Below are 20,595 nucleotides of genomic sequence, written 5' to 3' on the forward strand. Positions count from 1 at the left end.
TGAGCTGTGACAGATAATCTTTTTTAATGATTGGAAACTATTCTCATGTATCTTGGTCCAGGACCAACTCGTACCCTTGTCCAGGAGCCTATGCAGAGGCTCCGCGATAGTGGCTTTATGGGGGATGAAGGCATGGTAAAAGTTTAATAGTCCTAAAAAAGCTTGAAGCTCTTGTTTATTCCTGGGGCTGGGTGCGGTTTGAATAGCCTTTAGTTTTTCTGTAGTGGGGTGGATGCCCTGGCCGTCTATTTTGTACCCTAGGAATTCAGTAGATGTGACTCCAATGGAGCACTTTTCTCGCTTAAGTTTGAGGCCGGCTTCTCTGAGCCGGCTCAGCACAGCTGACAGCCTGTCAGCTAAGCTTGCTTCGTTTTCCCCGGCGATGAGAACATCGTCGAAATAGGGGCAGACCCCGGGTATTCCTTTCAGGGTCTTCTCCATGATACCCTGGAAGATACCCGGGGCCGCCGATATGCCGAATTGGAGCCTCTTTACTTTAAAGGCACCGCGGTGGGTGACAATAGTCTGGGCTTCCGCGGTGTCCTCAGTGACAGGCAGTTGCAAATACGCCTGCGTGAGATCAAGTTTGGCGAAAATGGTGCCAGAACGGATGGAAGCAAATACGTCCCTTACCGCTGGCACCGGGTAAGCGTGGGGGCTGAGGGCTAAGTTGAGTGTCGCTTTATAGTCCGCGCACACTCTCACTTCTCCATTAGGTTTAATTGGGGTGACTATAGGGGTTTCCCAGGTTCCCCCCTCCGTTGGTTCAAGCACCCCTAGACCTATGAGGCGATCAAGTTTGTTTTCTATTTTTTCTTTAAGGGCAAAGGGTACCCTCCTAGCTCTTATTTTAATTGGTTGGATTGCTGGGTTTAACTGTAAGGAAATGGGGGGGGCCAGTGTATTTTCCTAAAGTGCCATCGAAGACGTCTGCATACTTGTTGCAAACGGCTTCCAGGCTGGGTGCTTGAATTGTATTTACCCCCGTTATGGCGATTCCTAGCGGTCCGAACCAGTTTAACCCTATCAAGTTGGTGCGATTCCCTGGCGTAACTAAGACCTCTAAGGGACCCTTGAACCCCTTGTACTGCACTACGACCTTAGCCCTCCCTTCCAGAGGAATGGGGGTTTTCTGGAAATCAGCTAGGTGTACCTGGGTTTGCCTCAGGGGAATTTGTTCCTTGCCTTGTTGACAGATCTCCTGGTACGTCGTTAACGAAATTAAGGAGACTGCTGACCCTGAATCCACTTCCATGTGGCAGGGCACCCCCTGAATTTTGACCCAGATCTTAACCTTTGAGCTTAGGCTGTTTACCCTGTCAATTGTCTCTACCAGGGGGCCTGGCGGTTTTTCTCTGCTGGCCTGGGTTGCTGGCCTACCTGGGGAGTTTGCCTCCACATCATTGATGTTGTCCCGGCCCTTGCTGCGGCACACCGGTTTGATGTGGCCGGTCTTCCCGCAATTGTGGCATTTAGCGTTTCTAAAGCGGCAGCTTCCTCGGGCGTGATTGCCCCCGCAGCTGGCACAGGCGGCTCGTTGCTCATAACGCGGCGGCGGCGGAGGGGGGTTCCTGGACCTACGGCGGTCCGACGTGTCGCCTCTCCTCGGTTGCCGACGCTCCATCCTGCGCTGCAGGGCTTCTCCGTCGGTGAAATCCACCGACTCTCCGCTGTCGCTGAAGGTTGCGCTTTCTTGGTAGACGGTCGCTGGGCTCTCTGGGGTCGTGGTTGTCGGCTTCTTCTTGTGGCTGTGCTCGTAGGCCATGATTTCTCTGGTCAGCTCTGCCAGGCTCATGTCGGTTTTGGATGTCAGCTTCTTCTGCAGCTTCTCGTCCCTCAGACCGATCACCACCTGGTCTCTGATGCGGTCTTCCAGGTCGGGGAAACAGCAGTTCCGTGCGGCGTGTCTGACCCCGGCAATGAACTCGTTGGCGGGCTCGTCCGGTCGCTGTTTCTTTTGGGCGAATTGTACTCGCCAGTACAGTTCTGAGCGAGCCGGCATGTAGTACTTGTTCAGCTGGTCCACCAGGTCTGCGTAGGAGACTTCGGTGATGGGTACCGGGCTGAACAGGCCAACGGCAGCATCGTACACTGGTGGTCCGCTGATGTATAGTAGAGCGGCGGCCTTTGCTCTGTCGTCAGTGATTTTACTGACGAGGAGGAATCCCTCGACCTGGCCTAGGTGTGATTGCCATCTCTCGGGATGGCGGGTATCAAACTCCCTCACACGCCCGAAGTTTGCCATGTCGTCCGGTCCTGGGTTGCTCCGATGGAAGTTAAAACTTCCGTGACAGCTCTTGCCGGGAACTCTCTTCCTCGGCCGTGACTTCAGCTCCGGAGCGATCCCACCTTCGTCGCCAGTGAAGTAGCCTAAGGACCACTCGGGACGACAGGCTAGTTAACAACAGGTTTATTTAGAGCAAGGCAAACATAGAATAACTTGTCCGGCTTTTATAGCCGGCAGCTGGCAGCGAGGGCCAATCAGGAGTGTTCATTTTGGCGCCGTGTCAAACCGGGACCAATCCGCGTCGTCTTCTGTTGACAGCTCCGGCTTCCGCATGGGTTGGTGTTTTGACAGCCGCGAGCTGTCAGTGGTTGCGCCTGCGCTGTGCGGGGAACTTTGACAGCTCAGGCTTCCACATGGTCCGGAGTTTGACAGCCGCGAGCTGTCAGTGGTGGCGCCTGCGCAGTGCGGGGAACTTTGACAGCTGTCAAAGTTCCCGCGTGTTTTCTGTCAGGCGGCTTTCCCTGGTTTATACAATGAAGTATTATTAACTGTTTATATATATATAACACAACTTTGGCCACCTAATGAGAAGGAATGACTCACTGGAGAAGAGACTAATGCTGGGAAAGGTTGAGGGCAAGAGAAGAAGGGGACGACAGAGAATGAGGTGGCTGGATGGAGTCACTGAAGCAGTAGGTGTGAGCCTAACTCCAGAAGATGGTAGAGGACAGAAAGGCCTGGAGGAACGTTGTCCATGGGGTCGCGATGGGTCAGACATGACTTCGCAGCTAACAACAACAACAAACTATCTGTTGAAATCTGTACCTGTGCTATATCAAACCAGACAGAAGGTTCTCCATACTTATTGGTCAAGGCAAAAAAAATCCCATATTGATAGACCTTTGAGGTAGTTCAGAAAAGCAGCAAAGCTTTGTGTACTAACTCGTCTCCTTCTGTGGGCTGGAACATCTTTGATATGCTGGTGGTCCATTCTTGGTCTCTTCCTCCTGTCTCCCTAGGTCACTCTCAGACACCATTAGACATACTCTGAACCCTAGTGCAAAATTAGCCATTTCCATTTTTTTGTTTTTCAGTGGGCTGATTTCCAGTAAAAGCAACGAATCGGTTATGTCTGAAGCTTCAAATCCCACCAGTGGCTACCAGTCAGGCTACCATTCAGATGACATGGACACTACCATTTATCCTAGTGAAGAAACGGAACTTTTAACGCTCAGGGACGATGCTTCTCAGACCTGCTACGTTGCCTACGGCCCCGCTATCTCTCTGACTTCACAGTCTGTATAAGGACTTCTCCCCAAAAAAAAGGGGGGGCAACAACTGGAACGTGTGCCAAACATTGCCTTTTCCCAAAAGCCATTGTATTCATACCCAGAATACAGGAGGGGAGAAAAATACGAATTCCCCACCCCCCACCCCAAAAGGTTTTATGATAAGAAGAAAAATGGCAATAAGGAATCCTGGAGGCAATGCAAGACTTTGAGAGAGCTTGAAGATATATTAGACATTACGGAAAGTCACAATCGTTTCGTCATCAGTTTGAAGACAAGAACATGTTAAACTCTGATCAGGAGGCCATCTCTCAGTGCTGTTACGTGACGATGGAAATGGACTCAGTCAGAATCCTTTGAATTTTGGGGTCGGTCGGCAGTGAGGTTTCAGAAGTGTGGCTGGTGGAGTCCAAGACACTGCTTGACAGTACAGCCCCTGCCTTTCCTAAATCCTCTTTTATCTCTTCCATTGAAGGACCCTTCTGTCTAAAACCTTGCGGTTGAAAATAAGCCATGAAGTGCTGCTGAAGGCAAGGCAACTGTCTTTGTGAAAAGCTCTGCTTTAGTATGGGGGCCTTGATGTACTTTTGAGTCTTTCAAAGAAGGCCTTCCTACTGGAATGACTCCTGAAGGCTTGAGAAATGCTTAAAAATGAGCAGGTCGTCCCAGAGTTGAACCATTATTCACCAAGGAATGGTAGCAAACTTTTCTTTACTCGATTAGAATTGTATGGTTCTTAAGATGTCGGCTGTTATTGCTTTTTTGGGGGAAACAGCCTCCTTGTCATGCAGCCAAGGAAATTGTCTATAAAAGCCAGTTTTATCACTGAGATAACAGAATAACAGAATAACAGTCCCCCTGGTTTGTGGACCGGCACCGGGCCCTGGCATGCCACAAACTGGGCTGCGCAAACAAGCGAAGCCCCATCCATGGGATGCAGGCAGCACACAAAACCACACCCCCTCTGGTCTGCAAAAAAAACAACAACTCCCCACAGAACCGGTCCCAGGTGCCTAAAAGGTTGGGGGTCTCCAACCTTGGTAACTTTAAGACTTGTGGGCTTCAACTCCCAGAATTCCTCAGCCAGCCAAGCTGGCTCAGGAATTCTGGGAGTTGAAGCCCACAAGTCTTAAAGTTACCAAGGTTGGAGACCTCTGCCCTCTACCATTTACTAGCTGCTCAGAATGTTCTGATGGGCTTTTCATGGTCACCTAGAGCTCTAACAGTCAGTGTGATGTACACTGACTTTTCTTTAGAGAAAAATATCATGAAGCTATTTTGACTCGCGTCGTTTTGGTTACTTTTGTATTTTCCCCTCATGGTTTTGTATTTGGTTTTAATATTTCAAGCCTAACAAATCCATGAATTAACAAAAATGTAAAAGGCACAATGCAGTATTTATAGTCTGGATATGTAGAAAGGTTTGTAATATATTACGGAAATAAATAAATAACTATATTGTGTAATGAAAGCTAAGTGGCACTTACTGTATTCTTGAGTTCGCTGGATATTCAGCTCACAATTCAAAACGGGGCTGACCCGAGCATTCAGTTCTCAGCTGAAGATTTTTGAATGCGGGCAATTTTGTACAGTCGTTGATGTGTGAACTCATCACTTCAGAACAATCTGAAAGCAGTTTCTTATAATCTTCCACACGTTACATTTTCGTTCTCCAGCATTTATACGATCAAGGTATCTCATCTGCCAGGTCAGTATTCCAACATTTATATCCAATGGACCAAGTAAATCAGTTCTGTGTCATTTCAAATAGTCAATATGCTTACATTTTTATTAGAATTTTTTTTTCCTGCAAAAAAAATTCAGATCAGCAAAAGAACAATCCCACACCTGTTTTTTTTTTGGGGGGGGGGGAATCTCCTGACCTTGTTTGTTTCTACTTTGTTTTATTTTTTAACATCCAGGAACATCTTTGTGGCTCTATTAGTCCTTTTTTTTTTTTAAGAAAAAAACATCTGGACTTCCATATATATTTACTCTCAGCATTCTTGGCAAAATGCCAGCTGGGTCACATCTGTTTTGGCAGATGTCAGACTGCACAATATTTTAATGATGACATTGTAAATGAAGATGGTTTTGTTTTGTTTTTTTGCACCTGCACACATGTACACCCACGGCTTAATCTATGTCTTTACCTTTGGGGAGTCGGATGTTGAGTTTGTTCCAGGAAGTGTGCATTGTCATTTACAGCTCTGAACAAGTCTGCTTGGAAACAAGGTCTATTAAGTGTGTTTGTAACATAACTCCTGTCTAACTTAATGCAGGCAATGGCAATTTTAGTTATTAAGAGACTACTTATTGCAAACATGGTCAATGCATATGTTTCTTTGCAAAAGAATAAAGCAGTAAAAAGAAACTTAAAAGGGGAAAAAATATTTAATGGCTTCTGGATCCAACTCAGAACTTTGTTGATTTTTTTTTTCTCCTGCACAGTAACTGCATGATTGTCCACAAGCCAATACTCTGAATGTTAGGGATTGTAGAAGATTCTCTATCTTATTAGATTCACACTTTAGATTCCAACTCCCCAACATTTCCCCACTGAACAAATAAGGGAATGCACTGGATTTGGCCAAGAAAATGAATGAAAAATCGCTACATTCATATCAGGGGTGGAATTTATGGCTCTCGGAGACCAAGCAGAATCCTCTCAAGGTATCAAAACAATATCTGGAGTCTCTGGAAACTTGTGACTTTTTTGGTCCTCTGTTGGGCTACAGAAAGGCTGTATGCCTTTCTTTCTCTTTATATCAGGGCTCTTCAAACTTGGCAACTTTTAAGACTTGTGGACTTCCAACTCCCAGAATTCCTCAGCCAGCCCTGGCTGGCTGAGGAATCTAGGAGTTCAAGTCCATAAGTCTTAAAGTTGCCAACTTTGAAGACCCCTTGCTTTATACAATCCTAAACATTAAGATACTACGGTACTTAGAGCAAGGATTGAGGAAGACCTTTAAAAAGGTGAAGGGCCGTCTGCTGACTGACATATCTAACTGGGTAAAGCTAACATTATTCAAGTCCCCAAAGGATGCTGAGGTTTAGGCTAAGTTTTTCTACTAAATGTGATTTAAATCCCACCCTCTCCAGCTTTTCAGACTGATTAGATCCTGCAAAATATCATTTAGGCCTCATTTGGGGGAAAAGTAGGAGCTCTTTAATTTATGCTGCTGATAAGTCTCTAAGAGAAGAAGTTGTTTAATGGGATTTGGGAAACTTGTCCTTTGTTAACTTTTGTTAAAGTGGGACTGTGTAAAGCCTAATCCGCAGATGTAATTAGCTGTTAACCTTCTTGGGCTCACCAGGAGCTAAAACATAAACTGCGGACTATGCATAGTAATTTTGAGTATTAAGTTGACAGCTTTTGTCGGCTGCTGCCCTGTATATAACATCTGAAAACTTCCTCAAATGCCAGAATCAAAAGATCTTTAATTAACTATTTAAGCTGAAAGTAAATTTAGCACCCTAGCTCCTATGAGTCACTATTCTAAAAACACAAGAGAGTGGTGAGGATGGCCGAAAAGATCATTGGCAGTTCCCTCCCTCCCATCCAGGACGTAGCATGTAAGCATAGCTTGAACAAGGTCTGCAGGATTGTCTGGGACAAAATACATCATCTTCACAACCTGTTTTCCTTGTTACCTTCTGGGAGGAGGGGGCTCCTTGGTATCCGAAGCAGAAGATCCAGATTCAGCCACAGCTTTGTTCCATACAGCATCAACCTTGCGAACTCTCATGCTTCCTCTTTCCACTATGTATTCACGATGGATAGCGATTAATATTTATGTGTATTTATATGTAAGGGTGTAGGTCTATACCAGGGGTAGGCAACCTTGGCTTTTTTTTTTTATGACTGATGGACTTCAACTCCCAGAATTCCTGAGCCAGCATAGCTCAGCATGGCTGGCTCAGCAATTCTGGGAATTGAAGTCCATCAGTCATAAAAGAGCCACCCCTGGTCTATACATATGTTGTATGCAGTATGTTTATATACGTGTAATGTATGTGGCTCAGTGGGTTAGGACACTGAGCTTGTCAATCAGAAGGTCGGAAGTTTGGCGGGTCAAATCTCTAGTGCCGCATAGCAGAGTGAGCGCCTGTTACTCGTCCCAGCTTCTGCCAACCTAGCAGTTCGAAAGCACGTAAAAAATGCAAGTAGAAAAATAGGGACCACTACGGTGGGAAGGTAACAGCGTTCCGTGCGCCTTTGGCGTCTAGTCATGCCGGCCACATGACCACGGAGACGTCCTCGAACAAGCGCTGGCTCTTCGGCTTTGAAACGGAGATGAGCACCGGCCCCTAGAGTCGGAAACAACTAGCATGCATGTGCGGGGGAACCTTTACCTTTAATGTATGTGTACACCTTTGAGAGCAGCCAACAAAATGTCATTGTTAACGTGTGACAGTGTGCCCACAGTAAAAAAACAAAACAAGACAATAAAGGTTATCTTGATCTTGATGCTTCCACACCGAGCAAGACTCAACCAGGTGCTGTTATTTGCTGAGACTAACCTACTGGGAGGACTGGCCATTTAAACTGGAAGGGGAGACATTCATTTCTTCCCTGTCAGGTCTGTTGGGAAAATGGCAGAAGGCTCTCTCCCTACATACAAAGTCAGGATGATTCCTACAAAATCTACCTTAATGCTTGTTCTTTTCAATAAATTCCCCCTGTATGTCCATTCAAACTGGGAGGCACAAATGGAATGGAGAAATACAGCCTTTAATTTGTAGGAGATTATCTAATGAACTCTTGTTTCATGGTATAAAATGCAAGCTTACATGTGAGTCTTTGGGAGATAATTTTACAATAACAGCTCTTGGAATGCATTTAAATGTTGAGTTTTAAATTACAGTTCCCAAGACCTCTTTACCTTTTCTGATAAAACTATTAAAGTGCCAGGGGCTGTTAAGTGTCACAGCTTGGTTAAGTACTAAACCAGCATGCCATAAGCAGATAAAGCAAATGCAATTATCAACACAAAGACCAGACATATTATTACATAAATGGCCTTTTCAACCATGTTCTGCCAATAATTTGACTGTTTTCTTGATGAAGATAATTAGGTTTTATTAGCAATTTGCCATTCACATTAAGTTTATGGCTGCTGCAGATAGCACTATAGTATAATAAGGTTGATTTTTTCCACAATAAATATAACCTGCTTTTAATATATAGATCAATCTTCCCCATCTTGTGCATTCAAGTGTGTTAGATTATAGCTCCCTTCATTTACTCTGACTGGCTGGGAATGATGAGAATTGTAGTCCTTCATGCCTGAAAGCTCCCAGAATGGGAAAGTTGGCTGCAGATTAATGAAATATCATTGATACTCTGGAAGGCAAAAATTGGTGGTGGAATTAAACGGTGAACGTTACCCTCCAAATGTTGAAGAAGCCTTCAAAAATTGGAACATCTACCCATTTTTTTTGCCCAGGTTTGGCTGGTGCACCAGTTGCGGCCCTATCTGGACCGAGATGCCCTACGCACAGTCACCCATGCGCTCGTGACCTCCCAGTTAGACTACTGCAACGTTCTCTACATGGGGCTGCCCTTGAGGACCACTTGGAGGCTTCAACTGGTGCAGAATGCAGCCGCGCAAGTTGTGATGGGAGTTCCCCGATACTCCCGTGTAACACCTCTTCTCCGCGAGCTGCACTGGCTTCCGGTTGCCTTCCAAGTGAGATTCAAGGTGCTGGTGATGACCTATAAAGCCCTAAATGGCTTGGGTCCGGATTATCTGAGGGAACACCTGCTGCCGGCATCAACTTCCCATCATCCTGTGCACTCCCACAGGGAGGGCCTTCTTAGGGTACCGCCAGTAAAGGATTGCCGGCGGGTGACTCCCAGAGAGAGGGCCTTCTCTGTGGGTGCACCTGCCCTTTGGAACCAACTTCCGATGGAACTTAGGACTGCCTCTGACCTCCGCTCATTCCTCCGGTACCTGAAAACTTGGCTCTTTGAGCTGTCGGGCCTAGACTGAGGGGTTTTAATTGGGTTTTAATGTTTCAACTTTTCAAATTTTGGGCTCTAAATTTAATTAACTGTTTTAATTAACTGTTTTAAATTTTTTAACTTTTGTATGGTATGATTTTAATTGCCCTGTAAACCGCCCTGAGTCCTACAGGAATAGGGCGGTATATAAGTTAAATAATAAATAAATAATAAATAAATCTACCCATTTCCTATCTACCTATTAGATAGGTACCATGTTTTCCCCCAAATAAGACCAGTCTTATATTAATTTTTACTACAAAATACGCATTCGGGCTTATTTTCCAGGTAGGTCTTATTTTGGGGGGGGAAACACAGTACTAAATGTGTCCCATCTGGCTGCTGATATTAACTGGGGCTTATTTCAGGGGGGTAGGGCTTATATTACGAGCATCTTGAAAAATCATGCTAGGGTTAATTCCGGTTGGGTCTTATTTTCAGGAAGACACGGTAGATATATGATAGATAGATGAGACAGACAGACAAAGAGACAGAGAGACACATTCTCTCCATGCGCCTTTGGCGTCTAGTCACGCCGGCCACATGATCACAGAGACGTCCTCAGACAAGCGCTGGCTCTTCAGCTTTGAAACAGAGATGAGCACCGGCCCCTAGAGTTGGAAACAACTAGCACGCATGTGTTCTGTACCAGCCTACTACCAGCCCTGCAGAAAAGGCAGGGACAACCCCTTTACAAATGGCAAGAGGCTGGAACTAAGCCTGCCAAATTTATTAACATAAAACAGAGCAAAACAAGACATGAACCATGAAACAGGAGCTATTCAAACGGTTGCCTTCAGCAAACCAGCCCTCCCACGCATTCCCCTTTTAAACAGTTCAGGGTGTGGCTTCTCTCTGCCTCCTTCTGAGGTGCCCCATTGCCTTCCTCTGTTTACTCCTGATTGACTGCCTCCTGCGTCGGGCATCCTTGAACAGGGCCAGCTGTGGGTCATCTTCATCCATGCTGTCAGGCTCACACAACTGGGTCTGCGTCGTAACCAGATGGTAGGGGCCTGGCTGAGGGCTCTCATCAGCAAGCTCTCCAACACCCCCCTCCTCCTCCTCCTATGAATCGTCCGACCCAACTGCCGAACCCACAGGCTGACCCTGAATCACAACAGCATGTGCGGGGGAACCTTTACCTTTACCTTTATTATATATATGCCACACTGAGATGACAGAGGAAAGAAATGTATTTGGAACATTATGACTTATAATAGCATTTTTCACAGTGGAACTTTTCCTATACTGTATTGTAGCTCATGTCAATCAGTATAATATTGAAGAGCAATAAAGCACCACAAGAAAAGAAAAAAGACATGCGGGCATGTTCCCATTTTTGTAAGGTTTCTTCAACATTTGGAGGGTAACATTCACCGTTTAATTCCACCACCAATTTTTGCCTTCCAGAGTATCAATGATATTTCATTAATCTGCAGACACCTTTCCCATTCTTGCGTAGCAAGTCAACCACGACCACAGGTTCTCCCGGCTTATAACCACAAGGGACCAGAATTTCCATTGCTAAGGAAGATGATTGTTATGTGAATTCTGGCCAATTTTATGACCTTTTTTTGCCACGGTTATTAAGCAGTCTGGCTTCCCCGATGGGCTTGGCTTGTCAAAAGCTGGTTGGGAAGATCACAAAGGGTGATTAGGTGACCTCAAAATGCTTCAGTCCTGCCTGCAACTGAGCCCAGAATTTATGAGGCTAAGTGAGAAATTTGTTCAAGTGAGTTTTGCCCAACTTGACAACTTTCCTTAATGCATTTGTTAAGTGAATTGCTGCAGTTGTTCAATTAGCAACACGGTTGTTAAGTGGATTTTGGCCTGCCCATGGACTTTGCTTGTCAGAAGGTTGCAAAAGGGATCACATGATCCTGGGACACTGCAACCGTTATAAATATAAACCAGTTCCCAAGCATTTGAATTTTGTTCAGGTGACCCTGGGGATGCTGCAATGGTCCTAGTTGTGAAAAAAATGGTAATAAGTCACTTTTTTTCCAAGCTGTTGTAACTTTGAATGGTCACTAAATGAATTGTTGTAAGTCGAGGACTTCCTGTATATATTGGTTACCAAGTGCCCAAATTTTGATCCCGTGAGTAGGGGGATGCTGCAATGGTAATAAGTGTGTGGACCAATCCTCACCTTTTTTTAGTGCTGTTATAATTTCAAACAGTCACTAAATGAATGGTTGTAAATTGAGAACTACCTGTTCTGCATTTGAATTGTTAATAAATAGTTCAGTGTTAATATTTCAAAAGAGGCAAGAAAGGAATTGGGACTCCAACAATCTCCAATGATTGATGTAAAAGGAAATCTATTACGGATTTAGGAACCGGCTAAATAAATTTCCCATGCATTCTCAACAAAATGAGAAAAAAAGCAATCATTCTAAGTATAGATATCCTGTTCATATCTATTGTCATGCTAATGTTATCTATTCTTAAGAGGGAAAGGAAGAGGAACAAAAACCCTCAAAAATTATTGAATGGAGTCTGTAGAGAAATTGCACTGTTATTTATCCTGTTTATTTGCAAATTTTAGATAAAAGAAATATCAACACATCCCTTTGTGGCATTGGTATTCCTGCTGACAGGAAATGTACATTGCTTTTGCAAAACAAACGCTTATTCCCAAATGAAGTAAATGCTCTGACACTTGTGCATGGACATAAACATTTTTTTAAAAAAAATCTTCACTTCACTCAGTTAATATTAGGGTTAGAATTTATATGAAGTTTTTATAGGGCTATAAAATGGTCCACACATCTCTATCACTACATACCTTGATCCAGTTCTAAGCAGGAAGCTGGAGAAGAAGAAGAAGAAGAAGAAGAAGAAGAAGAAGAAGAAGAAGAAGAAGAAGAAGAAGAAGAAGAAGAAGAAGAAGAAGAAGAAGAAGAAGAAGAAGAAGAAGAAGAAGAAGAAGAAGAAGAAGAAGAAGAAGAAGAAGAAGAAGAAGAAGAAGAAGAAGTAGTTAGAAGCGACCATGAAGGTCATCTAATCCAACCACCTGTTCTGGCAGAAAACCCTATACCAGTGACCGAGTGACCAAACTGCAACCCAAAACCCACTTATGTATTGTTGGGTGCTGGGTGGGCATGGCCCATTGGGTGGGCGTGGCTACGGTGGTAACGGCAGACTGGAGGGGACTAAAAAGTTCAATCAATCAATTCCAACTTTGCGAGATCGTTTTTTCCCCCCAAGAAGTTGAAATTGATTGATTGAACCTTTTTTTTTGCACACGGCGGCTGAGGCCTAAAGCGAAAAGGTTTTATAAAACCCAGCTGAAGGCCAAGGACTGGGGCGACGGCATATGTGCCCACAGAAAGGGCTCTGCATGCCATCTGTGGCACGCGTGCCATAGATTCGCCACCACGGCCCTATACCATTTCAGACAAATAGCTGTCCAGTCTCTTCTTAAAAAAATCCAGTGTTGGAGCATGCACAGGTTCTGGAGGCAGGTCGTTCCACTGATTAATTGTTCTCACTGTCAGGAAATTCCTCCTCAATTCCAGGTTGCTTTTTTCTTTGATTAGTTTCCATCCGTTGCTTCTTATCCTGCCCTCAGGTGCTTTGGAGAATAGTTTGGCTCCCTCTTCTTTGTGGCAACCCCTGAGATGATCTCCACGGTCTTCTGAACATCTAACATTTTATGATTCTCTTATTCTAAAGTAAACAAAGAGTTAGGGACAATACCAACAGTCAAATACATAGAGGAAGCCTTCTTATTCCTGTTTGCTGGTTATCTCCATTTGACAGCCATGTCACATTTTAGATTTCAATAGTTACAAGGCAAACAGAATAAAATTTGCTTCAAATTAGCACACAAATTGATACACACAAACACGCACATCACGTACTATCTTACATAGATAAATTCCTTAGGTCTGAAATAGTTTAGAGTAGGGATTAAAGTAACAGGCTAGAAACTAGGAGATTGTGATTGTGAGGTAATGGCAAACCACTTCTTAAGAAATCTGCAAGGGCTAAGTTTCAGGAAGTTGCCAAGAATCACTTCTCACATATGCACGGACGCACATGGCCTTGGCCATATTCACAAGTTAATGACTGGAACACCAAATGGTGACTTGAATATAGGAAACTTCATTGTAGATCAAGCATGAGAAGCAAAATATATCAATTTCCCCTAAATTCAAAATTTTCTGTTGGAATCGATCTTTGTATACAGTTCTTAAGAGATGAAGTAATTGTAGCCTTCCCAATCTGGTGATCTTGAGAAATTTAAGGACTACAATTCCCGGGAATTCCTAGCATCTCTCATTCAAAGGATCATAGGTAATTCTATTATCAAAGAAGGGAAAGATCTTGGCCACCATCTTAGGAAAGCTGTGTCCAGTCAGAGTAAATAATATAGGTTGAAGTGAATAAAGAATCTGACATCTGGCTTCTTTGTCCCTGGAGTTTTAAAGAAGAAGTTGGAAAGCTACCTTTCAAGTGTGATTTAACTGGTTTTCTGCAGAGTGAAGAAGGCTGGATTGGATACCATCCATTTCTACAATTCTTTAATTCCAGGACTTCACATATAGTAGCTTTTTCTATACTGAAATTCAGTGGAACAGTTTTTTTAGTGCTCCTAGTCAACAGCACTAAAAAACCACACACACATAAGTGTCCAAAATCAATGGTTTGATTCCTTTGAATTATGCACAATTCTTGGTGATTTCCTGAACACAACTGCACAGTTTTATTGGCAACAACGTGGAAATAATATGCCACTGTCTTCTGTAATATTGTTGAGTTAGGTATACTTCTGATCATACAATGTTAAACGGTTTGCCTCTTCAGTTCTAAGGGGGACAGGGGACAGAAATATTAATGTTTCATAGAACAGGGATCCCCAACACCTGGGCCACGGCCTGGTACTGGATCTGCTGTCGTAGAACATCAACACAAAAATATCACCATTTGGTTTATAAAACATAAACATTTGGGTCATTAAAATAACCCCGAACCTATAAAACATCTTGCTGCAAAAAGCGCTAGGCTTTGTTGTGTCAAAGGAAATGATGAAAAGACTCTTTTAAAAAAAAAGCTGTTGAAATGATTCTTGAAAAGATCTGTCTATCCTCCATCTTGCAGATTTTGTTCCTGCCTGAAATAGTATTTTGAGCTTGACAACAATTGCCCTCTTCTGAAATAGGATGATCAAGGTAGATCTTTTTCAGTAACTCTTTGGTTTATTTGTAGGATTTCAGCCTCAGACCTGGCAAAATCCTCAAGAGACCTGATTTTTGGCTGGAATCTTGAATCGTGCCCTCCGACTGTTTGTTTTGAAAACAAAACCGCCACGAAAGCTCTCTAAAGAACAGAGCTGTGGATTAAACAGTCACTTGATATTATAGCCCAAAGGAACGAGCTGGCTGGTGTTAATTGAGGTCATCTTTAAATCCATTTGATGGGCTTCTCCAGATGCTGGTGCTCTGAACCTCTTCCCACTGCTGGGGAAGACATGGGCTACCAACTGTCTCCCTGTAATTTTGCCTTTTGCAGGTAAAAATGGCTGGCTGGGTGATGGAGGTGTATCTCCATGCTATTTGGAAAAAAAGGACAAATCCTAATGGTGGCTGTATTTTGGGCTTAAGCTTCATTTTTCCAGAGATTTCCTACCTGTCAGAACCCTGAATTTTCTTCCTCCTGGAAAAAAATGTAGACTAATCTATGTTAGGGTACTTTCATACCCATTGGTCTCCATGACCTAGTTCTACCTAGAAGCTCCGCAAATAAATCAGAGTGATGCTAAACAATAAAGGCAGGATATAGACAGGAAATTCTTCATGCCAGCAAATCTCTTGTAGGTAGTCCTTGACCAGGGGTCTTCAAACTTGGCCCTTTTAGGACTTGTGGACTTCAACTCCCAGAATTCCTCAGTCAGGCACACTGTCTGAGGAATTCTGGGAGTTGGAAGTCCACAAGTCCTAAAAGGGCCAAGTTTGAAGACCCCCCCCCCTGTCCTTGACTTACAAACAACACTTAGTGATCATTTGAAGTTTTTAAAGAAGAGACTGGAGAACCATTTGTCTGAAATGGTGTAGGGTTTCTTTCCTGAGCAGGGGGTTGGACTAGAAGACCTCAAAGGTCCCTTCCAACTCTATTATTGTTATTGTTATTGACTTTGGTTTCATAGTCTGCCTTGCCTTGAAGGGCTAACTTCAGCACACAACGCTGGCTCACTTTAACCTCTTGACATCTGCCATATTGGAAGGAAGCACAATGGCCAAGTAGAAACTCTTTTTCAGTGCAAATCCGCTCTTGTAATAGGGAGGAATTTAGATTGTACAGTCCTTCAGAGTCCTTTTTCTAAGAACCTGCATCCTACACTGGCTAACCAAAGTTCTGTCGTGCTGAGGATAATTTTCTCTGTTTTATACAACTGAATTTGAACCCAAACAGAAAGTCTCAACGTTCTGTACAGCCACTATGGATTTATGCAGGAAAATACCACCTTCAATTTAAGACTTTGTAATATAAAGTGTACGCTTTTTGTGCTGTTTCATGTCTTTTTTTCCTCACATGCAAGCCAATCACTCATCACAACACACTTATACAGACAAACACTTCTTTATTTTGAATTTTATGCTTTTTCGCGAGGCAAAAGTTTGATCCAGACTGCCTCCTTCTGCTCTTATTTCCCTCTGCGTTATGGCATGCCAACAAATGGATGAGGATTAAACTTTTATTGTTTAATTATATCATCCATGACCCAAATCAAAATACCAGGCTTTAATCCCCCTATAGGTGTTATTAGCTCACAAATGGCTGGCGCTTGTGCTATCACTTGTGGGCCAATATATTTTATCTTACACAATTCAGCTTTAAGTTAACTATCACAGTTATGTTTGCATTTCATTCCTTTTTTTCCCCACCTCACAGCTTATCTTTTCTCCCCCTTTCTGTATATATATATATATCTATATCTATATCTATCTATCTATATATATATATATATATATATATATATATCTGCCTGCCTGCCAAGTGAGATTAACACTTCATTGGCTAAGTGAGGCTAAACTCTGTCCCCAAAGGTAACATCTCCCTCCAGGTGGGTTGAACTTCTTGTGACTTTATGGGCAGGACAGCCACATGAGGACATTAAGGAAGCACTTTGCTTGCTGGCTTCTTCTGGATGTAATTTTTTTTAAAGAAAACATCCTGATCAAGCCTCCAGCTGGGGGTTTATTAGTGGTCTCTCATCCAGAATAAGAGACTTGGAAGTGACCTTAGAGGTCTTCTAGTCCAACCCCCTGCTCAGTTAGGAATCCATTTCAGACAAATGGCTGTCCAGTCTCTGCTTAAAAACTTCCAGTGTTGGAGCATTCACAACTTCTGGAGGCAGGTTGTTCCACTGATTTAATTGTTCTCACTGTCAGGAAATTTCTCCTTAGTTCTAGGTTGCTTCTCTCCTTGATTATTTTCCATCCATTGCTTCTTGTCCTGCCTTCAGGTGCTTTGGAGAATAGATTGACACCCTCTTTTCTGTGGCAGCCCCTCAAATATTGGAACACTATTATCATGTCACCTCTAGTCCTTCTTTTCATTTTTTTTCATTTTCTTTCCAATCTCAAGCATTTCAAGATCAGTCAAGGGTGACCGGATGTTGCTACCTACTATAGCAGACAGGTCAAACTCGTGATGTCACGTGACGTCGCGCGACATATCGGAGCTTTTCTGCCATTGCCAGCAATGGGTTGGGCGCGGTTTCTTCATGATGTGTCTGGCCAGTAGGCCGGCAGTTTGACACCCCTGTACTATAGGGACTGAACAATTACATCATTTCAATTCTTCTCCCAACAGCTTGGTGGTTGAGGTATGTTGTGTAGTGGGTTCTGGAAAGCAGGAAGGACGCCGAGATGATGAGTACAACATAACAGCTCTTTATTAGGTGGAAGTGGCTGTCCTGGGGAATAGGGGCTAACTGCACTCTTATATATACCTGGCCAGTATCTGGCCAGGTACTCAACCAACCAATCGGATTGAACCTCTGTTTCCCGCCAAAAATGCTTCCCGCCAAAACAGTTACAGTTCAACGCCTCCTGGTGGTGACTCTTATACAAGCTTTAGGTGTTCCAATAAAGCCTAATACATAACAAGGTAGATAAACTGATTAACATTATCCTTTCCAGTTACTATCATTTTAAAAAGACCCTTTGGTACTGAATGGGAACCAGTTTAAGAAAATATATTACAGCCAACCTATTGAAATTAGAATTAGGTATTTCCAGTTTGGTGAAAAGAAGGACTGCGGGTGACATGATACCAGTGTTCCAATATTTTTAAGGGACTGCCACAAAAGGGATCAACTTATTTTCCAAAGCACCCGAAGGGAAGACAAGAAACAATGGATGGAAACTAATCAAGGAAAGAAGCAACCTAGAACTAAGGAGAAACTTCCTAACAATGAGCACAATTAACCAGTGGAACAGCTTGCCAGCAGAAGTTGTGGATGCTCCATCACTGGAGGCTTTCAAGAAGGGACTGGACAGCCACTTGTCTGGAATGGTGTAAGGCAGACATGTCAAACTCGCAACATCACGTGACGTCACGCAATGTATCGGGACTGTTTTGCCATTGCCGGCAATGGGGTGGGCTCGGATTCCGTGTGATGCCGTGAGGGCTGGCAGTTGAAGACCCCTGGTATAAGGTCTCCTGCTTGAACACAGGGGTGGACTAGAAGACCTCCATGGTCCATTGCAATTCTATTTTGATTCTGATTCTGAATTTTCACAGGTGAATCAAATGATGAACTGGAATCCGTGCCTCATTTATGCAATAATGTTACCACACCCAGCTGACATGGATGGAACACTTTTCTGCACCCTGCTAACTTCCATTTCACAGTCAGCAAGTCAACAATTCAGCTTTCTGTAATTCAGAGGTTTCCATGTTGGGGGAAAAGAATCTGCTTAATTATATCTCTTTCCTTTCTAGCTTTTCTAGCCACTTCAGATCCATTGCTTTTTTTCCTTCTTCTTTGTTTCCTGTTTTTTCTCCAGCAATCCATCTCTTTAAGTTGGATGGAATATGGCTTAAGTTTAGCCTTTCATGTCCAGAGCTTTAAAAGCAAACAGGGTAGTGCAGAGATAGTTACACCATAACCACAGTGTACACCTTTAAGACAAACAACACATTGTATTCTTCTGACATCAGCTTGAGTTTCTAATAATGTTTTTTCAGAAAACATTTTGACTCTGAAAAAGCTGAATTCATGGCAATGACAAACGATTGTCCTCCAAAATTAAGCTACAAACTTTTCAAGATCAGGTCCCTTTATCCTCAACTTGTTGACAGATCCTTTTAAAGGGAGACTGTTGTTTGCCTTTAGAGTTGTACTGCTCTTACTAAAGTTACTTGAAAGATCATCTTTCTGTAGGTAAACACAGCTAAATTATAAATCCCTTTAGCCGGTGTTTGTCTAAACTGAACGGGCAGGGCCATAGCAATTGATTTCATGCATTATTACCCCAACCTTGTAATCTTATAAAACAAGAAAACTCTAAGAGTTGAGTTCTTCAAGCCACTGTAAAAACTGGTATAATGTTTTTAAACATTAAGTAATGACTTTAGTTTTCTAAATAAGAGTGTATTAAGATAATCAAGCACCTGTGTATCAAGAAAATTAGAAGCAGAATAATGAAAATATACCCTTATATAGTTGAAGAATAAGCAAAAGGGAGTTTTTTTCCTGACTGGTCATATCATATATAGAGGTAGAGTGATAGATAGAGATAGCGATAGATAGATAGATAGATAGATAGATAGATAGATAGATAGATAGATAGATAGATAGATAGATAGATAGAAAGATAGATAGATAGATAGAAAGAAAGAAAGAAAGAAAGAAAGAAAGAAAGAAAGAAAGAAAGAGACAGAGACACAGAGAAACACAGAGATGGAGAGATGGAGAGATGGAGATAGAGAGACGGAGATAGATATAGAGATAGCAGATAGAGATAGAGAACTATAAAGAGACAGAGGCAGAGAGAGACAGAGAGCTTTAGAGAGACAGAGAGATAGAGAGAGATAGAGATTGGAGAGAGAGCGAGAGAGTGACAGAGACAGAGACATAGATAGATAGATAGAGGTAGAGATAGGAGATAGAGCTAGAGATTGAGAGAAAGAGAGATAGAGAGAGATAAAGATAGGAGATATAGAGAAACAGAGATGAGATGGAGATACAGATACAGATACAGATAGATAAAGAGAGAGAGAGAGAGAGAGCTAGAGATGGGAGATAGAGGTAAAGATGGAGATGATATAGATAGAGAAAGAGAGATGATAGACAGAGAGAAAGAGAGAGAGATTGGACTACAGACATGTCAATCTCGCATCATCACATGACGTTGGGTGATGTATCACAACTTTTTCCCCATTGCTGGCAATGGGGTGGGTGCGGTTTCGGTGTGACACATCCGGCCCATGGGCCGGCAGTTTGACATGTCAAGATCTCCAAGGTCCCTTCCATCTCTCTTATTCTGTATTCTGTATAGGGCTCCAGATGTTATGAAGTCATCCTAGCAATGCCACAGGTGAATGTAATAATGTGCTGACTCTTGCAACATCCTTTGTCCCTACTATTTCTGTCTCAAGGATGCTCATGTAAGAGAACAGAGCTGTAGATTGCGCTTTGGGCCTAACAGGTTGCACTTGAAAGCCAGGTGAGATAACTGTTGGGGCAAATAGCATTCAGATGGGCTTTCTATGCAGCTGGGAGCCTCCTAAACACTCTGGGTCTAATACAGGGCTCCCCAACTTTGGCCACCTTATGACTTGTGGACTCCAACTCCCAGAATTCCTCAGCCAGTCATGCTGGCTGGGGAATTCTGGGAGTTGAAGTCCACAAGTCATAAAGTGGCCAAGACTGGGGAGCCCTGGTCTAGTACATTGCATTGGGACACAACCAGTGGTGGGATTCAGCCGGTTCGCACCACTTCGGCAGAAACGGTAGCTATTTTTTTGTTGCCCAGGCCCAGAATGGACTTCCGGAAGCGTCATCCACACAGAGAACCGGTTGTTCACATGTTTGGATCCCACCTGTTATGTTTCAA

General features: G+C 43.3%; 1 protein-coding gene across 1 annotated transcript in view; it reads left to right on the plus strand.

The window, feature by feature from the left end:
* Window positions 1-3,629, plus strand: part of KDR (kinase insert domain receptor) — a 75,387-nt gene extending 71,758 nt beyond the window's left edge. The window contains exon 30 of the mRNA XM_081332974.1: window positions 3,322-3,629. Within this exon, the coding sequence (XP_081189100.1) occupies window positions 3,322-3,532 (211 nt within the window). The 3' untranslated portion in view covers window positions 3,533-3,629. The remainder of the gene's footprint in view (window positions 1-3,321) is intronic.
* The last annotated feature ends 16,966 nt before the right edge of the window (window positions 3,630-20,595 follow it).

Source organism: Vipera berus, assembly GCF_964194415.1.
Source record: "Vipera berus genome assembly, chromosome: 7".
NCBI lineage: Eukaryota > Metazoa > Chordata > Lepidosauria > Squamata > Viperidae > Vipera > Vipera berus.